Here is a 24,587-nt window from a genome sequence, read left to right on the forward strand (position 1 = left end):
AGACATGCAATAGACAACTTGTAGTGCCTGCAATGTACAGTGACTATCAGATGCGTCGGTGCAGGCAAGTTGCTTTCGCGATATTTTAATATCTTAACGTGCACAATGCACGCCTTGATAAAAGGGATGTGATGGATACTTGTGTTTAGTTACTACAAACACAGCTGTGGATAGGTGGGATCCCCGGCTTGCAATTGTGGCGAAACTGCACAAATAATCTAGCACATTATAGAGGACTGTCCTATAACGCGCTAAGCCGATTGATCTCCTGAAGACCTGATCATCGCGACGAGGCCATTAAGTGGTTGATTGGACTCAATCTGTATTTATAACTGTTTGTTCTGTTTACATGCCATACGATTAAATAAATAAATTGTATTTAGAAATTGATTATATAAATAATGTGGAAATTTTCATTTCACTTTGTAAACTTATTACAATATAACTTCATGTCAGCATTTCTCTAATTCTTCTTTAGAGAGATTGAAAGGGGTGTAAAGATTGTGACCGATTCATTGATCTGTTACGAAGACTATTCACAGAAGCAACACTTACACCAACAGCCACGCGTATGCGCATGCACTATAGTCACCCAGCTAAATATACATAATATACTCACGCAAGTTTTCTGGTAAAATTGGTCTCTTTAGTATATGTGTATGTTACAGGCCAATTCCAACAATATAATGTGATACGGATCTAATATAGATCTGACATCATTCTAATATGAGATGGTTCCAAACTACTTTAGAGGACCTGCATAATTTCGCATACTTAAATATGTCAATCTTCAACCAAAAACGAACGAATTGGCCTGTTACACATTTATTTATTTAAACTTTATTGCACAAATGCAGGAAAAAATAACACGACACATTCCTTTAAATATTCCTTTGTGGATGAATGAAAAGCAATGAGCACCTGAAAACCTAAAAATAATGAGTGTATGTACAATTAATTTGTTTTTGGAGTGAGATTTACTTAAGTAATAAACTGAAACGAAACTCGGTAACTTTATTTTGTTCTTCGTAAGGAAACTGTCTTAAGTGAAAATTATTCAAGTTATAATCATTAATATCTACTTATGACTTATACAAATATAAATAGTTTAACGTGTCATATATATCAGCGGCCGATCGTAAGATCAGGTAGATCGTAATGTTCCTGTGTAATGTTTTGACGGTAGTAACACACTAATAGATAGGTAGGATAGATTTGTTAGGTTGCTTCAGATGCTAGAAGGGCAAACTATAAAGACTCCGTCGACTATGGGAACGAGATTAAGATTTTCACGTTTCACGATATGCCCAGGAATTTCACGATCTGCCTGATCTTACGATCGGCCGCCGACATATATAACGTATTTTTAGTATCCAATCATAGTAGTATTTTCCTCGCTGGGATATGGTGAAACCCATTGCGAGGAAAATACTACCTGTATAATATTCAATTATCATTCAATAAGGATTAGAATTTTCTTTAATTTATATTGCTTCAAAGCCCATTCGGAATATTGAAAAGTTTTTTATCAATTGGACGTAATCCGAAGTTTGCTGCATCAATTAATGTTTCATGGAGGCTGTTTCGGACTTACAAATCGAAGTTGTTTTGACACCTCTTGCCGGTATATTACATGTATATTATCGAGATGCGGTGTAAGTAAGTAGTAACGTATCTATCAATATCAAATCGACAACAATCTTATAAAGTTCGAAAGCCACACCTATCCTGTTTTCTTTTACTGCGTTGTAAAATTGGAAGTAGGTATGTTTAATGTTATTCACTTATCCATTCAATCATTCTTGGCTAGGTCATAACAACGTTCACTCATAACTGTCATAAGTCATTGAGTCTCGCGTCGGCTGGGGGACGAGTCGGTGCAAGTCAATTACCTTGATTGAATTAGGTATTCGGTCGACTAGAGCTATTCTCTTTTTTTACCGAGTTCGTCGTCTTTGAAAACCAACGTACGTGTGTTCTCAGGATCGTGACATCTGTGGATAATTATAGATCATGTGGAGACTGGTTCGTGTAAGATAGTCGTTTTACTGCTACGCAATCAGAATAACAAGTGAAGGTCTGTTCAACTTCAGACAACATTATCCAGGGGCCCCTACGGTTTTTATATACCTAAAAGGTAATTTTATAGTCTATTTCAATGACATCGGTAGAGTTTTGCTAGTCGAAATACAAGATATTTTTTTATTTTAATTAATATGTACTACACAATTTAAAAAAAGTTTCAAGCATCAGTTATATTAAATAGTTTAACAAACTCTCATTGGACTTTGGTTCCTCTAGATATCTGTCTAAATAGACTTATTCTTTATAAAGAAAAAGTGAGGAAGCCCTCCAGTGTTGGAGGGCCTCTACTATTTATTGATATAATTTATACACGGTGTAACACCAGGAACCCAAAAGTTTTTAACTACGCAAAAGAAGGAAAAAAATGTATGAGTTTAAGTAAATATTTTATTTGTTTTAATTTTTTCAGTTTTGAATGTATTTATTTGTACATAAAAAGTAGGTAAATGTTAAACATAAAAACTGACTTTTATTTTTTTATTTTATTTTATTTTATTGATAAAAATGTTTACATGACATTACAGTTGAACCAATGCGTCACGAAACTTAAACTAACTAATAATTATAAGTATTAACAATTATAAAACAATTAAATTGGGACAGTAGAGCACCTAGCATCCATCGCCTCACAGAATCTCAAGCATTCACTATACACTGCCGCCCATCGCCAAGCAAATAGATCGCATTCAGGCGTCGATGCCAGGAGCGCATTGAGCAGTGAGAGGGCGCGGGGCAGCGGCGAGTTCCTGCGCGATACGGTGCGCGCCGGCGGCACGGCCAACAGGTCGCGTTGTCGTGGTCTGAGGGCCATTCTCGGGACGTCCGGAACAAACAGGCGCACGAGACCAGAAACAACTTCGGGACAGTCTGACTCCCCACGCAAGGCTCGGCATGCCATGACAAGGAGTTTGTAATTCCGCCTGACCTCCAAGGAATTGTAACATGATTTGACTTTTTTTTTCGTTATTGCCTACCAGTTTTTACAAAGTGCTACTTGTCACTTTTTGACATCTATCAATAAGGATAGTTAGACTACGCCCCATTAGCATCATCGCCATCAAAAAGGCGTTTTGCACTAAGTTACAATAAGAGGTTTTTTAAGTAGGTATTAACTTTGAAACTAGCCAAAATCCAGAAAAGACATTTTAGTCTTTAAATGTAATAGGGAATACACTGTTAAAATCTTCCGGGTTCCTTATGTTACACCGTGTACATATACGTCATACTACAATACAGTAATGACTACTATTATAAAACACGCAAATCAAAGTAATTTGTTTTGTTTACAAAAGTTGTGCAGTACATGTAGAGTTATTCTTCTTGTGTTATTAGTGTTGTGCGAAAAAGTGACTCTAAAATACAGATCTTTTAGTTTTTACATCTTAGCGACGCGTCTCTCTCCTAAACAAGCTTTCCAAACAAACATATTATAAATAATGTGTATTGCGAAGTTACCGTAACGATCCACTTCCTCTGATTTCCCCCATGATGGTCACAAGTCATTCTGCCTCGCCACCCCGATAATCAGGTGTGTCGTGTGTCCAACTGCTTCGTGCGTAGCTAATGTGGCGAAGTGATGGATGAACATGACCGGTTTATGTCACACTGACCATTTATTTATTTATTTTAATTTTTTAACAAACTCAAACTTTAGAATTTAAACTGTCGTGAGACATACTATGATTAAAATAATTCTACGGAATACATTCACGTATTTGAGTACGCGATTCACGGCCGCCCTGAACGCTGCTCGCACTGTTAGGCCGGCGCCCCACTGCTACGCACGCTACATCCACGGCCCACGTTTTAATACAAACCGTGGGCAAGCCCACGAAATTTTGTATAGGAACGTGGGTCGTGTACATAGCGTGCGCTGCAGTGGGGCGCCGGCCTTAGTGCTTGAGAAAGAAGACCTAGGCTCTCCGAAACATGTCGCGCGAGTGACTAAAAATACGTGAGTGGAATCCATAGAATTATTTTAATATCAAACTTTAAATCTATTTTCATATTAATTTGATGTCTTACATATATACTCTTAACATACGTATCGTCTCATTTTCAAACATCAGACCCTCATAACATAATTTACATGAGAATATTTACAAAAGCAGTCATAATTACAGTACTTGTACGGCCCACAAGATACCCGCCATGTGGGGATTGATTCGTCGATCATTGTCCTGTTAGTAGTTCCAGCAAACGGTCTCATAACGAAAAATCTTGACCAACACCTTGAGAAACTCTCGCTAGATAATTGGCTCAAGGGTCGGATGAAGAAGGCGGTAGTCTTGGACACTGCGTGTTTAAATGTACACTGTGTTTTTTATTTCCGTTAATTTCAAGGGTGCATTCCTGAGGTTAAATTAAGTAACTTTCTCAAAGACATCGGTATTCTAATTAATTCCATTTCGGATAAAATCAATAATTTATTTATATCCTATAAGGCCCTTACAAGCGTGTATACTTATTGCCTGAGGGCCTGCTTACATATTGATTAGTGTATCTCAGATTATCGATGTTTCAAATGACATTTAACATGTCACACAGTTTTCAATTGTTTGATTGAATTAAATGTAATGCCCAAATTATCTAGTAATTTTTTTTATACGTTTATAATATGTGTATAAAACATTTTTTTTTTTTTAATAAATATGCCATACTTTGGAATTAACGGAATTGAATAGTTTTTAGTAACGTTAACTCCGTTAACGGTGTATTGTTTTTGTATTTATTATTATATTTTACTTTTATATTAGCCTTAGAAATTAAAAGAATAGAATGACAATAAGATGGCTCCGGTCCCGCGTACCGACGCCTTCCAAATGTCCGGAATATAATTTTTCCGTGTGCGGCAAAGATAACACTAACATTTTATGTTAAACACTAATGTTTGTATAAAATAAACAGAATCAGAAGTAGGTAATGTCCACTGCTGCAATACCGTACCATCATAAAAATCAAAGATTTACAACCGTTCACATTGATTTCGCAATAACTTTTCCACTTAAAAAGGTCTTTTAATGTTCATGGAATAGGTATGGTTGCGTCATGAGAGCAACGGCACATACATATGTCCAGGGGCTATTTATATTTTACTTAGATTTTTAATGACAAGGATCGGGGTTCAAGTATTTAACAGTTTACTGTTACCTAAGTAATAGGTATGTATGTACTTAAAGCCCTCATTATTAGATTAATTTCAAGTCTTCTTCTCAAAGAGAGACTTCTTCCCCGTACAAAGCTAAGTTACATAACCAGCAGCCTGCACTGGGCTCTTGTTTCTGCATTTATCTTTCAGATATCTAAAGGTACCTGACGAAACTAACCTACTTACCTACTACAAAAAAAAAGTTTTACTTTTGGTTTGGCTGCGATGGCACAGTAAAAATGCGTACCTATTAATGGTTAATTGCTGTAATTTTTGGCCCTGTCCAGTTTCAATACTAGTTAGTGGTTATGAAGCTGTTATGTACGGGGGACATGCCTACAGGCATTGATTGACATATATCTAAGGTCGGTCCTAACGGGCACTAAGAATATATCGGGCCTATCCGGGTGTCATGTACTGACTACATCCAACTAACATCTTCTGTAATGCACATGACTTTTAATGTTGAATAAATGAAATGAAATGAAATGAAATGAAATGGTGCTAGTTAAGCGGTGTCACTCACGAAAACAATCCAATCGTGCAGTCTAACGCAACTAGTTGCGACCAATCGCGCGCGTGATGCTTATTCATCAACCAATCGCGTTGTGGTGTTAGACTGCACGATCGGATCGAATTCGTGTGCGTGACACCGCTATACTGGCTTCATTATTATTGCCCGTAAGGCCTTTAGATATATGTCAATACCTAACGTACGTTCAGATGTCAACTGCAGCAGCGTTACTGTTGCGGTTATCACGTTCATTCCGTCATTCATTTAATCAAGGTAATTAACAGGCACAATAGCAGCAACACCGATGCTGCAACAGTAATGCAGCTGCAGTTGACATCCAAACATCATTTTAATATCGTATTGAAACCGCGATATATCGAGTAATACACGCGTGCTCATCACTGGTTGTTGTGCTCCAGCCCCGTCCATTGTCCTGCAATTTCGTCGGCTGATTACTATGACACACGTGCGTGATACGGGCAAAATCGGAGCATCCTGTTGATCCATTGTATCCAGAACCAGTAGTGGCTAAAACTTCGGGCCTGCTGTACATAAAGGAGAACACTGTTGAGCATTCTTCTGTTTTGACTGAATTGCCTGTGTTTAAGGATATCTTTAATCATGGATTACCGATTAACAATATTGGTGTACATCGTAAGTATTCCTTTAAATGCAGTAAACCACCCAACTATAAGTTTAAAAAATCGCAACTGGTCCAAAACGAACTCGGATGTCTTGGTTTAGGCCAGCCGTGAATATTATTTGAGTATCACAGTTTAGAGGCAATTATTTTTATAAAATGAAGAATATCATAAGAAAACAAAAATATGATTGGTTAAACTTGTGGGTCATAATTGAAGTACTAGACTATAGATGGGTGGTTTTACGGTGTCTATTGTATTGTCTGTGTGTCAAAACGAAATACTTTTGTAAATAAGTTAAATGAAACGTTTTTATGTATGCAATTATTCCCGAGATACCTGTGATATCTCTTATTCGTGTTTTTGTAAGGTGTGTGTGTGTGTTATATAGGTACTCGGGAAGAATGTTCGTTCGATTCATATGCCAAAATTTAATTTGACCAAAAAAGTTTTTTTTTTCAAAAACCGCGTAAAACTGAAATAACAAGAATATAAACCTAACATACCCTAATGATTTCTATTCAATTATTTTAAAAAGCTTAAAAAATGCATTCGGACAAATTAAATTTCGGCAAACGCGACATCGAACCAAAATTCTTCGGAACTCCTATCGAGCATGAATTAAAACATGCCAAAAGACCACAAAAATGTGCCAATATTCAAATTGACATAAAAACGGGTGCTAGATCCTTTACTGGGCGAGTACGCCGAGTATCTTTAATTCTACTAAATAAAATTACCGATATGTCTTCAGGTTAACTGAGGCGGTTGGTAATAAGTGAAGCTAATTTGTATTAAGGTGCATTGGGGTAAAATAAAATAGGTACTTAGCTCAGATCTGCTAAATTAGAAGCACTTCATTCTTTGGCAAGACTTACGCTACAGCAACGCTTACTAATCTTGTTTACTGTTGCTACTGGAGAAAGTTTAGTAGATTGTTGCAATTTTCAAAACTACCTTATGTTAAGTAGCGGGATAATTGAAGCGGACATAATGCTCATCTGGATGGAGCAACTGGTGTACGCTAACCGGAATTTTATGTGATATCAAAATGCCTATTAAGACCAAAGGAAAAATATATAAAACTGCCGTGAGGCCAGCTTTACTCTATGGATGTGAAATCTGGCCGATAACCAAGGCTCACGAGCAGAAGCAAAATACAATGGAAATGTGTATGCTGCGCTGCCGGTCCTACGATAGGCAATAGGCATACGAGAGTGAGTTTCAAATTGGCTCCCATAACCCATAAAATTTCTGCGGCTAGACTAAAATGGTACGGCCACGTAATGAGAAGACCAGACGATCACGTGGTTAAAATTTGCTACAAAAAAGAGGGGAAGTGGAAGGCCCCACACAACTTAGATGACGAATATTCGAAAGGACTCCACGAACAAGACAACCAAGAAAGGAATAAATGGCGTCGCGTGATTGAGAAAGCTGACCCCGCGTAACGGGAAAAAGGCGAAGGAATGAACGACATGAGTATTGTGGGAAATGCCGGTGTGCGGAGGAGGAGCCTTACCTACTACCTACAGTAGGTAAGGCTTTTCCTCCCCCTCTCTGAATGGAAAGAGCCGGGAGGTAAGAGTCCCACTCACCCCCCCCAAAAATGGGTCCACCTCAGGCCAGGGGGGACCATGCGTAACAGTATTCCCACACCGTCAAAAAAGAAAAACGGTAAATGTGCAATAAATAAACTAGGTTTAATCCCGAAACTTAACGACTTTCTACTTGTACGATCAGCCGCAAAAGTGTATGGCGATTTTATCAATTAATTAATTCATAATTTCTCCATGCAATTTTGCAGCTCACTGTACTAGAAAATTACTGCACAACTTCTTTGCCAACCGCTTGATTAAGTGGTAAACATATAGTACAGTTGCAAGCACCCATTCATTTCCCTGTAATTTATACAACACCCTTACAAATTAATACATAGATAGTGTTAAAGTACCACCAGGGTATTTTATTTATTTATTTTAAACTTTATTGCACAATAAAAAATAAGTACAAATGGCGGACTTAATGCCTTAAGGCATTCTCTAACCATAGGGCAAAAAGGAAATTCTCGAAAGTGGGTGCAATGAGAAAAATAATTCAAAAGAAATGACAACTATAAAAGTAATTCCTGTTCCTGTGTTTTTCCTGTTCTATAATTAAAAAAACATGGAAATATAAGGTGTCCATGATTTTAATTTACCCCAAAATTGCATCGAACTAAAGGATGACTCACGCTAGACCAGGCCGGGGCCGGGCAGAGGCGTCGGATACCTCATTTTCTATGACGGCTGATCGGTGATCACGTGAAGCTTTCCATAGAAAACAAAGCGCCGGAATCTCTGGCCCGGCCCCAGCCCGGTCTAGCGTGAGTCATCCTTAAGTACTTCCAAATTTAAAATCAGACCGTCTGGGTATCTTTTGAGAAATGGAAAGGCATTTTTTTTAACCACATTACCTCGTAAAGGATCTTTATTTTCTGCAAACTGATAAGAATATTCTATGCACAAGATTAGCAAAGTCATTTCATGAATACTTTGAGTTGTTTTTTCATATTGACTGTTGGAATTGATTTTTGAGTGATAATTTTGAACTAAATTTAATTTAAAAAGGTCTTTTAAATTTGAATTGTAATGTTAGTATATTTTCCTCGCGTTGGTGTGGTGAAAAAAATTGTTTTTCTCGGCACCGAAGCTACGCTCGCAGTTAAATTTTTGTATCTTTCACTCGCTCCGGTATTCATATTAGCAAAGCATGAGGAGTTAAACAACAACTTTGCCTACTTGAACATTATGCTAGGTAATAAAGGTTTAACTCATTTTAATTGATCTCTGTCAGCTGAAAGAGACATCATAGGGATAAGTTCGCCTTGGTCTTTTCTTATGATACAGGAGGCAAACGAGCAGACGGATCACCTGATGGTACGCGATTACCACCGCCCATGGACACCTGCAACACCAGAGGGGTTGTAGAGGGGTCTTTCTTTAGTGTAGAAACTTGACACTTGTCCTATGCAATGTATTTATTACTTACAAGACCCATTCATATTTAATAGGTCCTCTTCGCCCTCGTGTCGGCCTCGCCCGTCCGCGAGAAACGCGACATCATGGAGTCCATGAAGGGTGCTTGGAACGACATGGTGAAGACGCTGAGCGACGCCAGCGACGCTGTCGTGCACGTCTTCAAGCCCACCGAGCGCAGCGTCATCAACAAAATGGCCGACGGGATTAAAGATCTTACCAACTAACCATTTTAATTTATTTTTAAGTTAAAAGATAGTTTGTGAGAAACCGCAGCAAGCTCGGCCGAATTTCAACTTCGCATACAAACGGAGTTTCGTTCTCAATGTGACTACGTGTTGGATTGTAATGAAACTTTGCACATACAATGACATGAGGTATATCTATGATTGTAATTAGTTTATGTGCAAAAACTTTAATTCGCTGATTTTTTAAACTAAGTTACATAAACTGTAATATACCTTATCCTATTGTAGGTACAAAGTTTCAGAGCAATCTAGCAAGTCGTTTTAAAATGAAAGCATAACTACGTCTGTATGAAGAACCGAGCTTGCTGCAGACTCTTAAACGTTAATTATTAAATTTAAAAAAAAACTTTCGCGCAGTTTTGTCGTGACATATTTTGTAATAGGTATGCCCATTATCTTTGGAAACGAGATTTCGAATTGCCCAAAATTTTATCGAGAGCTAATTTTTAATTGCTCAATATATATATTTTTTCGTTTTATTTCAAGCTAATATTATAATTAATATTCAATTCAATGTATTTATTCTGTATACTCGTAAATGATAAACAGTTTTGTACGCTCGCAGTTGTATTTTTCACGGCAAACTTTTCGATCGCGGGCAGCTGCTCGCAGTGTGACCACAGCCTTACAATGTTACATCAAATGCCGTTATTGCGCATTTTTCCTGTTCTACCGGTCTCAGATATCTGTTACCTATATCGTTATTAGTACCTAATACATTTATAGCTTATATATATGTTTTATTTTTACTAAATGAGTTAATTCAATATTGGTTATGTTTATCTGATATTTTTAGCAAATTTTTTGCAATAGTGTGAAAATATGTTATTTTGCTTAATACAGGGGTTATAAATGTAAGATGAAAAATAAAAAAGAGAAAATTATAATATTGGTTTTAATTTTATACAAATCTTTATAAAATTAAAAATATTCATATTTTAGTAACTTTGAGACGTGATAATTAATATAATTTACCTGTAGTATTGCTTATTTATATTATGTATATGTGTTATATTATAACTAAAATACATATCTAATAAATAATATTTGCCTGTGCAGCATACAGAGAGTCCAAATTAAGTGCAAGTTAGGTGTTTATTCAATAATCTCAACATGCATCCGTGAAATATGTTTTGAATAGTAACTTACAACATTTGGTCACTGACTATATAATACACAATGGCAATTAAACATCAGCAGCATGGCTTCAATCATCGGCTCAATTAGTAAAACGTCCAAGTACTTTAGTATTCGCACAATAATCGCTTAATATTTATTTTATATTTTAATGCAGTAATTAAATGCACCACCATTTAAAACAATGTGCGAGAATTTTTTAATTTTTTTTAATATCATTTATTTGCAAGAATACTTAATTTATTTTGTGAATTAACTGGAGATTTCAAAATATTATAAACCAAGGCTATAACCATAAAACACTTAGTCCTTTCCCGTCTACTTGGATATTCTTGTTTGCATATTCGAGCGATTGTGAGGTTAATAACGAAATTTCAATTTTCAATGTACGCGGTATGTTGAGATTTCACTGGTTCTTAGCCTTCTTAAGCCACGTTTTCATTTAGTGTTCTGAGCAAACATTTTGTTTAGAGCAAATATTTGCTCTTCCTATTTACTATCGGAGCAACTGTTTCTATTTACCGAACGAACGAACGATTGCTCGCTCAGAACTGTTCAGACACTAAGTGAAAACACGGCTTTTGGGAAGAGATATGCTTCCTACATAATAACAACTAAACGTCACTAATATAAGTCGCATTAGAGCCTATCTCGAGCGTGCCGTCCTTATAAAAGTCATCGTCTTTCTCACTGTCGTTCAACAATTCCACTAGCTTCTCCGTGCTCAGCTGTAAAGGCACTGGACTCTCCGGGTAATCTGGCCTCTTGCCGTAATCGTCTTTATCTTCTTTTTCCTTCTCCTTATGCTTATGGCGCGACGGTAGAATAAATACACCAGCTACCAGCCCACTCTTCTTCTCTTCTGTACTCTCGCAAGCTTCAAGCTCTGACAGTATCGTATTCCTCTTTATTATATCCGAAATGTTGTAATGATGCTCGTCCTTATGACGTTCTCTTACGAACATGCAGTAAGCCAACCAGACGACCATTAAAGCGGCCTGCAATAGAAACAAATAAGTCACCAAACTGGTTTGATATCGAGTGACCGAATCTAAACGGCATATTTTTATATAACTTATATTGGCAGTTACGCCTTTTCAGCTAAAGTATCACGCCATAACATTACGATTATCAACGAATGCATTGGTTAAACGCGAAAGACATTCGCCGTATAGGTTCTGAGAGGTAAATAGACGTTAAATATTAGTTAAGATTATGTAAACTCACCAGGACTAGAGCGCAGATCAAGCCAGCGATGTATTGAGTCATGTTTTGTCAATATCGATAAGAGTTTTGAATATATTTTACTGCGATTCAGGCGAGTGTCGCAAGCGGAGTCGGATGGAAACAGCCGCGTCGAGCAGACCTCGTCGCATTCAATTAAAGTTAGTTGGTCTCCTTTAGTGCGTGATGTCACCGAGAATATTGAAGATGCTCCATTGATCACAAAACTGATTGTTATTTATATAACTAAATAAAATACATCTCTCAAACGCGAAAGACTGACTGTTTGTCAACATTACTACGCTGTTACCTCCTCCGCTCATGTCGCAACTAAGGTTGTTACCTCTAAAAATGGCACGTCATTGCATCGATGTCTCTTTTATTGTTAAGTATTGAAGAGAGACAAACTGATCGCCTTTCCAACCATTTAGAGGCACGCCGATTAATAAGAATGACTGTGGATTAGTATAACGAGGCTTGTTTAGGAGTTAAAACGTATCATTAGTAGTATTTTGCTTGAGGCTGGCTACTGAATTGGCTGTAAATACTTGTGCAAATAGGGGTTTGCAATCTATTTTATTATTAGCGTTCCTTACCAAAAGGTTTATGGTGCGATTCTGTTCGTCTGTCCATCTGTCTGTCTGTCACATCACTTAATACGGCATCAGCTAAGCTACCTACTTAGCTAATCCAGACATATCGAAAGTATTTTTTTAAATTAACTATAGAATATATCCATACCTAGGGTAAAATTTCCATGTACTAAGATCATGTGGGGTGTCGTTTGAAAGTGCTGAAATAGTACATTCCAAAATAGTTTTAACTTTGTCTTTGAAAAGAAAATTAATTTATAAAGAAAAATGTGAAGTTTACCGAAGAAAAATTGTGAAATTTTACATAGTAGGTATATATACTTATATTACCATACATTTTACAGGAAAAATATAATCAGACCTCTATCTTGGTAACTTTTATTAACAAAAAAACATTTTTGGATTCAGTTAGCAATTTAGCCCACTTTATGTCTGTTTATTACACTTGAAATTTCGATGAGATTACATTAAATACACTTTTTTCGAATAAAAGAACAATTTTTGGAATCGGTTCACATGAAAGAAAATTATCCTCGAAAAACCAACATACGCGACATAGACAATTTGCCGATAGATGGCGCTGTACACAATTAAACTTAGTATATCTTTTGTATAGGTAATTCTGATCAAAATTCTTATGCCTTTATAGTTACATGAGATAGTTCAAAGTTTGTACGGAACCCTCGGTGCGTGACTAAAACGAACTCGCACTTGACAGTTTTTTTACTCTACTATAACGAAAACAGGTTTATTTAAGGAGTATCTTGTAAGCTCGGCGAAATAAGGAACTGCTAAAATTTTGATGATTGAGGTGTCATGTCTATATAACTATTCATAATTATCTGTAGTCATGTTAAATCTTTTCAAAACTTTTACCTGTTTATACAATACGAACGAATAGGCAAAGAACATTAAGCATTTACAGCGAGTTATTTACGACGAGGTTATTTTCCAATTTGTCCGCGGATGCCGATCGGACTTGACCTCATTGCCCAACTCCGCGGGTCAATAGGTTGTACATACAATGTACCATATATCATACAATATAATGCTCGGTATGTGATACAGGGTCACGTGTTTATTTTTGGAAGCTGTGGGTTCCGTGATTAAGATCGAAACGTTAATATCTGGGGCACGGTAGTGTCTCCGCCAAGACGAGCCAAGCGAAGCGCAAGAGCACTAACTACATTTTCTCGAAGCGATTCATCGTGTTTTTTGAACCCTCATAACTTGGGTTAAGATTATCCCAGATAAACAAAATTCTCGGAATATGATGTCAACAGTGGACTTATTAAATAAAAGGTTTCTATTGCATAGCTCTTACACTTTAGATTTTATTGATATCTAAGAAACCCCGATTTCATCACTGACTCACTCAGTCAGTCACTGATGATCATCAAAACTCTTAGGGTAGTTCCTGAACTCCTAGAAAGCTGAACGGCCAAGCCACATATTTTGAAAAAGGTGTAGAGTTTGTGAAGTTAGGGCTTGTAGACTTAGAAGCTTGACTTTTTGACAATGCGAGTCTTATGGTTTCATCTTGGCAACATTTTACATGAAAATGTTTTTGGTGAGATTATAATATTCTGAACATTTACACTTTGTTGTTTTGTTTAGGCATATTAAGTACACCATCATCGAATGTAATCTATGATACATTGCGGCATTTGATCGACCTACCGAATTCCTTGCACCTCAGTAGGTAGTCTGCAATGCACAAATAATACAAATTCGCATGCAATTATCAGTGACGTCTGTAGTTGTTACAACTCATAAAAATGGTAACATGTTCTACTTTGTAACTCATTTCTCTATTCATGGGCAATGGATGTATGTTATTTGTGCAGTGCACATTTTCTTTGCCACTCTTTAGCATATAAATACAAATAAACACTAAAACCTTTAATACGTCTCCACTTTAATACGTCTCCACCGCTAATACACGATGTGCACTTAAATCACATAATTACAAAGAGGTGGCGGCAAATTGTCAAAGAGAAGCTGTTCCCTAAAAGTGGCCACGATCCTCAGTGATGAGAGAACCGATGCATAGAGGGGGGGGGGGGGGGAGGGTTGATGAAAATGAATAAGTCTGACGATTCAGTTACAACGGTGTCGTAAAGCGTCATCTGCTTCAGCGATCATATTTGCTGATGCAATATTTTAAACTTCTTTTTGTACATTTTAACACAAACTATCTACTTATTAAATCAAAAAAGCACGTTGTTATATTTATAAGATCCACTCACTTGACAATTACAATAGTAGATTGTTAACCAAGGGATGAAAGGCACCCATTTTTGTCGAGGTAGTTTGGCGCTCGAACGCAGTGCGAACGCCAGTAGTTCGAGACTGAAATGGTACCTTTCACCCAAGTTAAATACTCTACTTTTCATTTCGAATACGATGAAAGTAAAATACACGGCTTATTATCACTGCACGGCGGAGAGCAGGGATCATCTTAATATTGTTTAGGATACTGTTTAAATTGTGTTCCGTGTTTTATCTATAGATTTCTCAGTAAAAATATCTGTCAAAAATATATAGGGTAAAAGGTTCGTCAATGGACAAGTGTTATATTTTTTGCAGAAATGTTTATGATTATACGTATTCTGCAAAAGTGTTTGTTTTACTGCAATGTGCGTTAAAAAACACGGCTAAGTGTTAACTTCAGCAGTATTTCTTGAGGGTACTTTCAATTAACAATTTAGGTAAAAATGTCGTTATTTGTGGAATAGGGAGTTAATTATCAGAATGAAAATTGTACAACAAATCCATTTAAAACCAAAATTATAATTGCATATCGTAAAAAAAGAAATAACCTGCTTAGAAAACGCAGTGCTCTAGAGCAGAAACATATCGTTTTCTGCCCACTTTTTAGAACAACAGTTTTTAGAGCATTAGAAATAAAAAGGATAATACTGAACTCTTGGACACTATTCATTATTCATGAACTCCATGCAATCCACAATGCCACAATAATAATGCCATTATATAGATTTAAAACATTTAATCACGTAAGCTAAGTAGCGTTTGTATTAATTAAGTATATGTTAATCTATTTAAAGTTTTCCATTAGAATAGGAGTCATCCATTTCTTCTATTTGAAGTCAGTTGCCTCCGGCCCTGGCTCCGTTCGGAGGTCCTGAAATGTATAATAATATACCTATTGAATATGTTGATCATCAATAATCATCATCTTCCTTGCGTTTGTCCCGGCTGCGGCTTATTGCCATGGCTTATGGGAGCCTGGGATCTGCTTGGCAACTATTCCCAAGAATTGGCGTAGGCACTAGTTATTACGAAAGCGACTGCCATCTGACCTTCCAACCCAGAGGGTAAACTAGGCCTTATTGGGATTAGTCCGGTGCCCTCACGATGTTTTCCTTCACCGAAAAGCGACTGGTAAATATCAAATTATATTTCCGTACACAAGTTCTAGGCCACCAGCGCTATTGAATATGTTGATTTGGACGTAATTTTTCTTGGAACCGCGTAAAAAATTGGATATCAAAAATACAAATTCACCGATAAAATAATTGAATCCAATCTAAATGAAAGTTGCCGTCATAACATATACTCATCTATGGTTGCCGTGACAGTAAGGAATCGGTTAGAGGTAAGTACTAGTAAAGGGGCCCACAGATTACCTACTAATTCGCCGGACGATATCGGCCTGTCAGTTATTCGCGATTGTCAGCTCCTGCGAATAACTGACAGGTCAATATCTTACAGCGAACTGGTAATCAGTGGGCCCCTTAAGAACTGCTTCCTGACCTGAACCTGATCCTTTATAGGCAGAACAAAATATGCGTCAGAATAGGGCCTTAAGTGTTGGAAATAATAGGAACTAAGAAGTTTTACTATATAATAAGTGCTGTAACTTACCTGGGTTGTCCACGACATTAACTGTGAAAAGAAACAAATATTACAACTTTTAATGGCGACAATACTAATTTAAAGTGTTAAAAAAATACTAAGTAGAACATTTAAAACTTTCGCATTTCGCAGATATTTTAAAACATATTTAAAACCTGGGGGGTCAAATGTCTGTTTGACATTTTGCTGGGACAGTGAAACCTGCGTCGAAACGTCGGAAATACTCGTAAAGGTAACAATAGTTATTTGTTTTACAAGGGGGCAAAGTTATTGGTTAACCGCTCGAGCTAATATTGATACCCGAGCAAGCGAAAGATTTCAAAATTGAACCACGAGCGTAGCGAGTGGTTCGAGAAGTGGAATCTTGAGCGTTGCGAGGGTTTCAATGCACGAGGGGTGTTGCACACTCTTTGCAGCATCAGGCTTATTTTTCTTATTTGTCTATTATAAATTCAAATTCAAAATTGACTTAAAAAATATTTGTCATTCTGATTACTTCAGGTTACTTTTTTATACTGATTTGGTTGTGTCGTTGATGTGATTTTCTATTTATTGTAAATATTTATTAAAACAATATCAAAGGTATATTCCTCCCTTTTATTCATACAGTCCACCATACCATACCATCTTTTTTAAGGGGTAAACAAACTTTGCCTCCGAATGAAACACAAATTTTTTTACCACACCAACACGAGGAAACTACTAACTACTTTGCCCCACATGTGGATAAAATGCAACCTTCTCATTCGTTTTGGAACAATCAAGAGGGGCTTTACCAGTTGGTGTGGTGAATAATAAATACTCAATAGAACCCGATTTTAAATATGTTTTAAAATGTACTAAGTGGAAGTTATCTAGTAAGTGGTATCTCTATATACCTACGTAATAAGCTAGATAACAACACTAACTTAACCATTCGTATGTGTGCGATGGTCAACAGTGGGTTCAAATCTCAGTCTTGCCGTATCTTAGAGCAGAATAAATCGTTCTGAATAAATCGCAAAAAAATTAACAAATAATTTGGCCAGGATCATACAACGAGAGGTTAATTAAGTGAACATATCATTAGGTACATATTTATTACAGTTTAAGGAGTTCTTATTAGACAATTCACCCTGTAATTTCGATCATCGCTCATATAATATAACCTTGGTAATATTAGGTAGTGTATTTCGTCCTTTTAATATAAGAAATGTATATATGAAGATAACGGCAAGACATACGATTACCTACATTGCTATTAAGTTGCCGTAGGCACTAGGCTGTTGTTTCCAGTCACAGATTTGGATCACTAGATTTACGCGTGATATACCTATACGGTTCCCTCCTGCACATTTCTTCTTGAAAAATCCTGTAGGTACAGTAGAACTTCGATTTTTCGAAACTCCATTGTCTAAACCCTCAATTATGCGACAGCTGACTTAGTTTAGGTAGTTTATTCGATGAATTTTTAAGATGTTTTATATTATAACGTTAATATGTAATATGTCCCTGACATAAGTATCTACTTCTCTGTACAGGGGGCCTAGCCAAGATGACAATCGTTCGCTAAGATAAACGTAATTAATGTATTGAAATAATAGCGTTTCGTTCCGTTTACTGCAAATACAGGTTAAAATACAATAAAACAGTATATTGGCAATGTACAAAGGCGAACTTATCCCTATAAGGGATCTTTTCCAGTCAACCTTTGAGCAATTGGAACTAAACAAGTAAAACATGATAGACAAACTAAAAGTATGTACAAAAAATTAAACTATGATTCAATTAATAATATAAATACATACAAATATATAAATATATACATTATCACAATTAAATAAGAAATATTTAGTATTCAACCAGAACATAAGTCGTTGGTGCTTGTGCAAGATTATCTTAAGTGATGCTACCGGCCGGGACCCCGCCCTGGGATTTGGAGGCAAAAGCCCTGGCGGAAATATATAGGCGGATTGCAGAGGCGCGAGCTAGAGGCCAGGAGCCTATGCTCGAGGAGGTGAAACGCTGGCGGATAAATGCTCGCGTCACGGTTCTCCAAAACTGGGGCGAGAGGCTGGAAAACCCATGCGCCGGTCACTGGACAGTCGGCGCGATTCAGCCTGTCCTCGAAAAATGGATCGGGAGACAACACGGTGTGGTGTCTTTCCACCTCGCACAGGTACTCTCGGGCCATGGGTGTTTTGGTACCTGTGTGAGAAATCCAGACGGGAGCCAACGCCAGCGTGTCACCACTGTACCAGTGCAGAAGACACGGCGCAACACACACTGGCGGATTGTCCAAGTTGGGTTGCACCGCGCAACAATTTGGTTGCGACCATCGGGGTTGATCTGTCGTTGCAGGCCGTCGTAAAGGCAATGACGGAAAGCAAACGATGCTGGAAAGCCATGACCACTTTCTGTGAGGTGGTCATGACCCAAAAGGAAGTTGCGGAGCGTGCGCGGGAAGAGGCTGCGGAAGCTCACCCGCTGCGGCGCAAAAGGGCCGGGCGGAGGCGGGTCGCCCACGACCGTCGCCTGCCGCCTTAACGAGGACCTATGGGTGGCAGTCGTTCGGGGCCGACAGCCATCCGACTGAAACTAGGTCCTCGAGGTGAAGGGCGAGTCAAAACCTAGGTTTGCCCCAAATGCCGGTTGGGAAATCAATTTCCCGGAGAAGAGGCTTATAGCCGTCTGCTGCGAGGTCATGGTGGTGTGCACTGGTGTTCCCGTGGCCTCGCTTTACAGCACCGAGGCGACAAACAGGTGGTTTTAGTGGGTATACCGGACTCACTTGGGAGTCCCACATAACCACCCGGGTCCGTCCCCGCGCCCGGGTGGTATGCGTAATGCATTTCCCCTGTATAAAAAAAAAAAAAAAAAAAAGTGATGCTACCGACTGTGACTGTCTAAAGTGATGCTACCGACTGTGACTGTCTAAAATGATGCTACCGACTGTGACTGTCTAAAATGATGCTACCGACTGTGACTGTCTAAAGTGATGCTACCGATTGTGACTGTCTAAAGTGATGCTACCGACTGTGACTGTCTAAAGTGATGCTACCGACTGTGACTGTCTAAAATGATGCTACCGACTGTGACTGTCTAAAGTGATGCTACCGACTGTGACTGTCTAAAATGATGCTACCGACTGTGACTGTCTAAAGTGATGCTACCGACTGTGACTGTCTAAAGTGATGCTACCGACTGTGACTGTCTAAAGGGTTGTCATCTTGGGTAGGCCGCAAAGTGGTGGGTGGGTACTTAATTTTGGTCACTTACTGTAAGTACGTGAAATTTTAATATAGACGCTACCTATACTAGTTTTATGTGATAATGTATTAACTTTGCTAAATTTCGTCCCAAACAACCAACATTTCAAATATCCGAACAAGTCTCGGTCCCAATTAGTTAGTTCGGATAACCGAAGTTCTAATGTATTACTACAGTAGGTAGGTATGTAAATTGATTGATTTGTTACCTTGACTTTCTCCGTCTACTACATGTACGTAGCCTGTAAAAGAAACATTTTAATATTAGTAGTACTAAAAAACTCTTTATTGTACAAAAAGAAACAAAACAGGAAAAAACACATCAGTACAAAGGCGAACCGAAAACCCCTTTCAGGGATATCTTCCAGTTAACCTTTGAGCCATTGAGCAATATAATTTATATAATAATATTAAATTACTCATAATAGGTATTCAATGTAAATTTTAGTGAGATTTTTTGTTTTGCAAAGTATCATTAAATTAAGTACCTGGGTTGTTATCAACGACGCTCACTGAAACAAAAAGGAATATTATTATATTTTGAATAGATGTTTAATTAAATAAAACAACTACTATTCTTTAATGGCTTTAGACAGATAAATAATTAGAGTAAGTATGGCAGATACTTTTGGCACGTCCTGTTCATAAGTATATAAATATAAAGATATGCTTCCTCAAATAAGAACCGAAATCAATTACAAGTTATAGCTATCATGTATTTAGGTCGTATTTAGGTACTAGCATGTGCCCACAACTTCGTCTATGTATAATGATGATGTCCTTCATGAAAACTATATGTTCCAACGATTTTAAAAGTAAAGATAGGCCCATGCCCTTACCGGGATTCGAACCCGGGACCATAATACACAAATTAATATTTAAATGAACAGAAAATTACGCTAATAGGACTTCACTCAGCTTGATGTGACGAAGTGAGTCCTAGGACACAATAGGAAGTTAGTATAGGTCTATCATTTTATCTCAGGCATTTGGTAAAGAAGTTTCTTTGCTTGGTGATTTTCTTGTAAAAGGTAAGGAACCTACGTTTTAGAAGAATTTGGACTTAAACTAGTTTATATATTACATTTTTACTTATTTAAACGAGCACAAACTTTACTTTTTACTTCAACCACCCGACCATAATAACTTCTTACAAATCGTATCAGTTAAACCAAAGAGAATTTGAAATAGAGGTGGATTGTCAAAGAAAACTTTGTAGCCACATTAAATTTACTGCCATCTTTCGACACATGCTTAAAACTTTTGGAACGCCATTTGATTTTGTTTCTTATTCTTATACTGATATGTGTCAAATTTGTTAAATACCTAAAAGTGGCGCCATCTAATAGATCAAAGGCCAAAGGTATGGCGGCATCTTTCGAACGATGGCGTCGTAACCTTTAGGTTGTGCCCGGTAAGATGGCGCCACTTTTTGATATTTAACAAAAACACATATCAGTGAAAGAATAAGAATCAAAGTGAAGTAGCGTTCTAAAAGTTTTAATCATGCGTTGAAAGATGGAAGTAAATTTATGTGGCTACAAAGTTTTCTTTGACAATACACCTCTATTTCAAATTATCTTTGGTTTTTTAAACGTTACCTAAGTGCAGTACAAGTATTTACCTCCGCCGCCTCCCGCCTGATCAACGACGTTCACGCCTGCAACAATAACAATACGTACTAAATTATTTATTTAAGTACTCGTTTATCCTTTATAATTTATTAATGTGAGATATGTCCTCGTTGAAGGGTAACTTGCAAAATAAATGTATATCGAAAAACATAAAAACGAATGATGTGACCTGACAGAACAAATCCATAACAGTTTCAGATCAAAAAATAAAAATCAAAATCATGTTTGAATTTCGATCGCTCGATTTCGTGTTCTCCTTTAAGGGGCCCAGTGACTATCAATTTGCCGGACGATATCGGCCTGTCAGTTATTCGCGATTGTCAGCTTTTGCGAATAACTAACAGGCCGATATCTTCCGGCGAACTGGTAATCAGTGGGTCCCCTTAGCGTAGGCGTTAGGCGTAATATAAAAAATATATAAAATCTTAAATGCCGTTGGAATTTGTTTGGTTATCTGTCCTTTAGACATATGTTTTTTTTAAAAGATAAAAGTTAACATTAAAGAAGAAAAATCTTGTCATTCCGGAAGTTACTACTTACTTACTATACACTGGAGCCTAATTTCTGATTGACTTATATCGAACTGTTCCCAACGTAGAAATGGTCTGTATCAAATTTGTGGACATTTTTTTGAATTCTTTCCATAATAGAAACGGCATATCGGCACCCAGATCTAAGTATATTTTGCATTAATATTATTTCATACGAGTATGCAGATGTTAATACCGCAATCAATTTCTCAGTTATATTTTTGATTAAAACCTACATCCATATTGTGACATTTATAATTGAATATAAAAGCTTATTACTTAGCTTGGTAGGCTAAATATTTTGTATTTTAATTGGCTTATTAATAAAATATTTTACCTTGAGGATGCGCCTTTGTGATCGCGAACAAAGCGACCAGCAACAAAACGAACTGGAAACAATCAATTATAAGTTAATTAGATGATACCTACTAAATGTGTGCAAAACATATTTTTTGCTAAAGCCCTAAATCCGACACAAAAAAGAACAAATTATAATGATAAATTTAACAACATTAACGCGAACATTATCATAAACCGCCGAGTTTCTAGGTCAAACACCGGGTTTTAAAATGGCAGAACTATTTATGTAGGTACACTGCCTCTCGATGTTGTAATATTATGGGCAAATATTAAAGTCGTATTTCGATTAAAAACAATTAGTTGACAATAAACTACGAATATGCGTAAATAATCAGTGTTTTGCAGTACTTATACAAATAATTACGAACAATTTATTATATTAATCATCTAAATCGCTTAACAACATTCTACCAACTATAAACCATTGACAGCTAAATAGTTACATTTTAAAAATTATTTGAATGAAATTAATGAATGACAATATAGGTAGTTTATTTCAAATAACACAATCTTAAATTTAACAAATGCTTAATATGTGACATAATATAATGTATTTTTTTGTCCCAAAGACAGTGTTAGTGTAAACACGCTGATTTTCAGTGGATTCTCACAAAGGTACTTACTGTAATTTTGTTCATGGCTAATAATTGTGTATTGGTCGGAAACAAAGATAAATCTGTGGCTATAGAGGTTCCAGCAAATCTTTTATAACGAGATAAAAGTCAATATTTACTTATTTAAACATACGGATAACCCCTGACCACATGCCGCTGTTAGATTACGGTCTTGAAGCTGTCTACGAGTATTCGTTCATTACGCGATACAGGAAATATGGCCAAAATTGTTAACGGAGAAATAAACAGCGAATTTGTGAGTTACATATATTATGATTATGACTGCATGTATGTTAATGTCACATGTAAGATAATATATGCTGTGACATTTACAGGGTCTATGTAAAACATTGTACCTATATTATATTTGATATCTATATTGTACCATGATTACGATGGTTGCAATAAATCTTATACCTTTAAACGAGCAATTCATGTATATACATATATAAATATATTTCTGTGATCTCGAAAACGGCTCTAACGGTTTCGCTGAAATTTGGTATATGGGGGTTTTTGGGGGTATACAATCGATCTAGAGTTGTCTTATGTTTGGGAAAACGCGTGTTTTCGAGTTTTCATGCGTTTTTCTTTCGACGGAGAATATGGTCGCTAATTTCGTGTCACCAGCCACTGTCCGTCTGGCCCAGCGGGTTAAGACGTGGACTGCTAGAAACGAGTGTTACGGGTTCGAATCTCGCCCGGTGACTAATTTTTTTTAAATATATGTTCATGTTTATATATATATATTTTTTAAATTTTTATTCTTTTAGACAAGTTTAATTTAGTAAAAAAATGTAGTTAAGATTATCACCTATACACCACCATATTACAATAAATAGTTATAACCGAGCAAAGCTCGGTCGCCCAGGTAGGTACTTATGAAGTTATATGACTAGAGTTCGTGATTTTAATACCTCACGTAGGTATCACACACGGTGCTTTGAATCACATTTGGTCACTTGCGTAAGGAATAAAACGCCCGAATTACCTGTCTAGATAGAATGAAGCTAATAAATAAAATAAATATCAAGTGCCTACCGCTATACTTAGAGCATACCGACCCTTCATACAACATTTATCGTCAAACATTTTTGTAGCAGAAATATAGTGTGGTCATATATGGTTTAAGGCTAGGATATACGTTTAAAAAGTTGCAAAAGTAAAAAGCACTAGTTTGCAAAAACCAACTTTGTAAAACAGCTACGTACTGCACTTTTTGAGCAACTGTATTTAAAAAATATTACTATGGTCAGTTGATGAGTATTTCAGGTCAATTGAAGGATACTTTTACAATACTTTGCGTCTTCCACAATAGAGGTTATCTATTCTAATTCGACAGGTTTTGTTAATCGTGACCTTTTGCGTTCGTCCTTACGACCTTATATCCTTATAAGGCTGTATTTTGGTCATCATAAGTTAATATGAAGTAAAAATTCTGAGATAATTATAGCAGACATAGAAACACTTATTTTAGTATTTGATCTTTTTCTTACAAACGAGAAAACTTATAAAAAAAAAACTACGGTAAATAATATTATATTTAAATACTGGAAATCAATAGGTACTTAAGTTACTTCATATACTTAAAGTTTTCCTTGTTAATACAATTTTGTCTAGATCTAATAAAAATGCATCATTTATTATCATTTATAAAAAATATAGAATTAGGAATAATACACAATGTCACTATTTTCTTATTAAAATTTAAATTA

General features: G+C 36.7%; 3 protein-coding genes and 2 long non-coding RNA genes across 7 annotated transcripts in view; 2 read left to right on the forward strand and 3 right to left on the reverse strand.

The window, feature by feature from the left end:
• Positions 1–816: 816 nt before the first annotated feature.
• LOC133527770 (uncharacterized) lies at positions 817–3,789 on the reverse strand. Its single transcript, XR_009800912.1, has 3 exons — positions 3,541–3,789; positions 1,893–1,994; positions 817–929 (listed from the first exon to the last, which is right to left on the reverse strand). It is a non-coding gene; the product is annotated as an uncharacterized LOC133527770 (long non-coding RNA).
• Positions 1,879–10,215, forward strand: LOC133527768 (uncharacterized). Of its 3 annotated transcripts, XM_061864933.1 has the most exons (4): positions 1,892–1,906; positions 1,984–2,137; positions 6,167–6,401; positions 9,441–10,215. In XM_061864933.1, exons 3-4 carry the CDS (start codon positions 6,369–6,371, stop codon positions 9,630–9,632), a joined length of 225 nt encoding a protein of 74 aa, XP_061720917.1. In that variant the 5' UTR covers positions 1,892–1,906; positions 1,984–2,137; positions 6,167–6,368; the 3' UTR covers positions 9,633–10,215. The 3 variants fall into 3 exon arrangements, with proteins under 3 accessions (XP_061720916.1, XP_061720917.1, XP_061720918.1); XM_061864932.1 differs by having other exon boundaries at positions 1,879–2,137; XM_061864934.1 differs by lacking the exons at positions 1,892–1,906; positions 1,984–2,137 and adding an exon at positions 3,961–4,039.
• Positions 8,768–24,587, forward strand: part of LOC133527766 (ejaculatory bulb-specific protein 3-like) — a 184,637-nt gene continuing 168,817 nt past the window's right edge. Inside the window, exon 1 of the mRNA XM_061864930.1 lies at positions 8,768–8,778. The gene's annotated coding sequence lies outside the window, so the exon portion shown is untranslated. The remainder of the gene's footprint in view (positions 8,779–24,587) is intronic.
• Positions 10,534–12,375, reverse strand: LOC133527767 (uncharacterized). Its single transcript, XM_061864931.1, has 2 exons — positions 12,018–12,375; positions 10,534–11,788 (listed from the first exon to the last, which is right to left on the reverse strand). The coding sequence occupies exons 1-2, from the start codon at positions 12,057–12,059 to the stop codon at positions 11,405–11,407; spliced, it is 426 nt and encodes a 141-aa protein (XP_061720915.1). The 5' UTR covers positions 12,060–12,375; the 3' UTR covers positions 10,534–11,404.
• Positions 15,598–23,110, reverse strand: LOC133527806 (uncharacterized). Its single transcript, XR_009800919.1, has 7 exons — positions 22,882–23,110; positions 22,236–22,287; positions 21,359–21,394; positions 20,223–20,246; positions 19,944–19,976; positions 16,496–16,516; positions 15,598–15,752 (listed from the first exon to the last, which is right to left on the reverse strand). It is a non-coding gene; the product is annotated as an uncharacterized LOC133527806 (long non-coding RNA).

The sequence above is a fragment of the Cydia pomonella genome, chromosome 18 (genome assembly GCF_033807575.1).
Source record: "Cydia pomonella isolate Wapato2018A chromosome 18, ilCydPomo1, whole genome shotgun sequence".
Lineage (NCBI taxonomy): Eukaryota > Metazoa > Arthropoda > Insecta > Lepidoptera > Tortricidae > Cydia > Cydia pomonella.

Excerpts from the sequence above, each read along its gene's own strand:
- LOC133527768 (XM_061864932.1), top strand. The coding sequence starts at position 6,369 with ATGGATTACCGATTAACAATATTGGTGTACATC. Across the intron at positions 6,402-9,440 it reads TAACAATATTGGTGTACATC|GTCCTCTTCGCCCTCGTGTC; the intron begins GTAAGTATTCCT and ends CATATTTAATAG.
- LOC133527767 (XM_061864931.1), bottom strand. The coding sequence starts at position 12,059 with ATGACTCAATACATCGCTGGCTTGATCTGCGCTCTAGTCCTG. Across the intron at positions 11,789-12,017 it reads TGATCTGCGCTCTAGTCCTG|GCCGCTTTAATGGTCGTCTG; the intron begins GTGAGTTTACAT and ends TTTCTATTGCAG.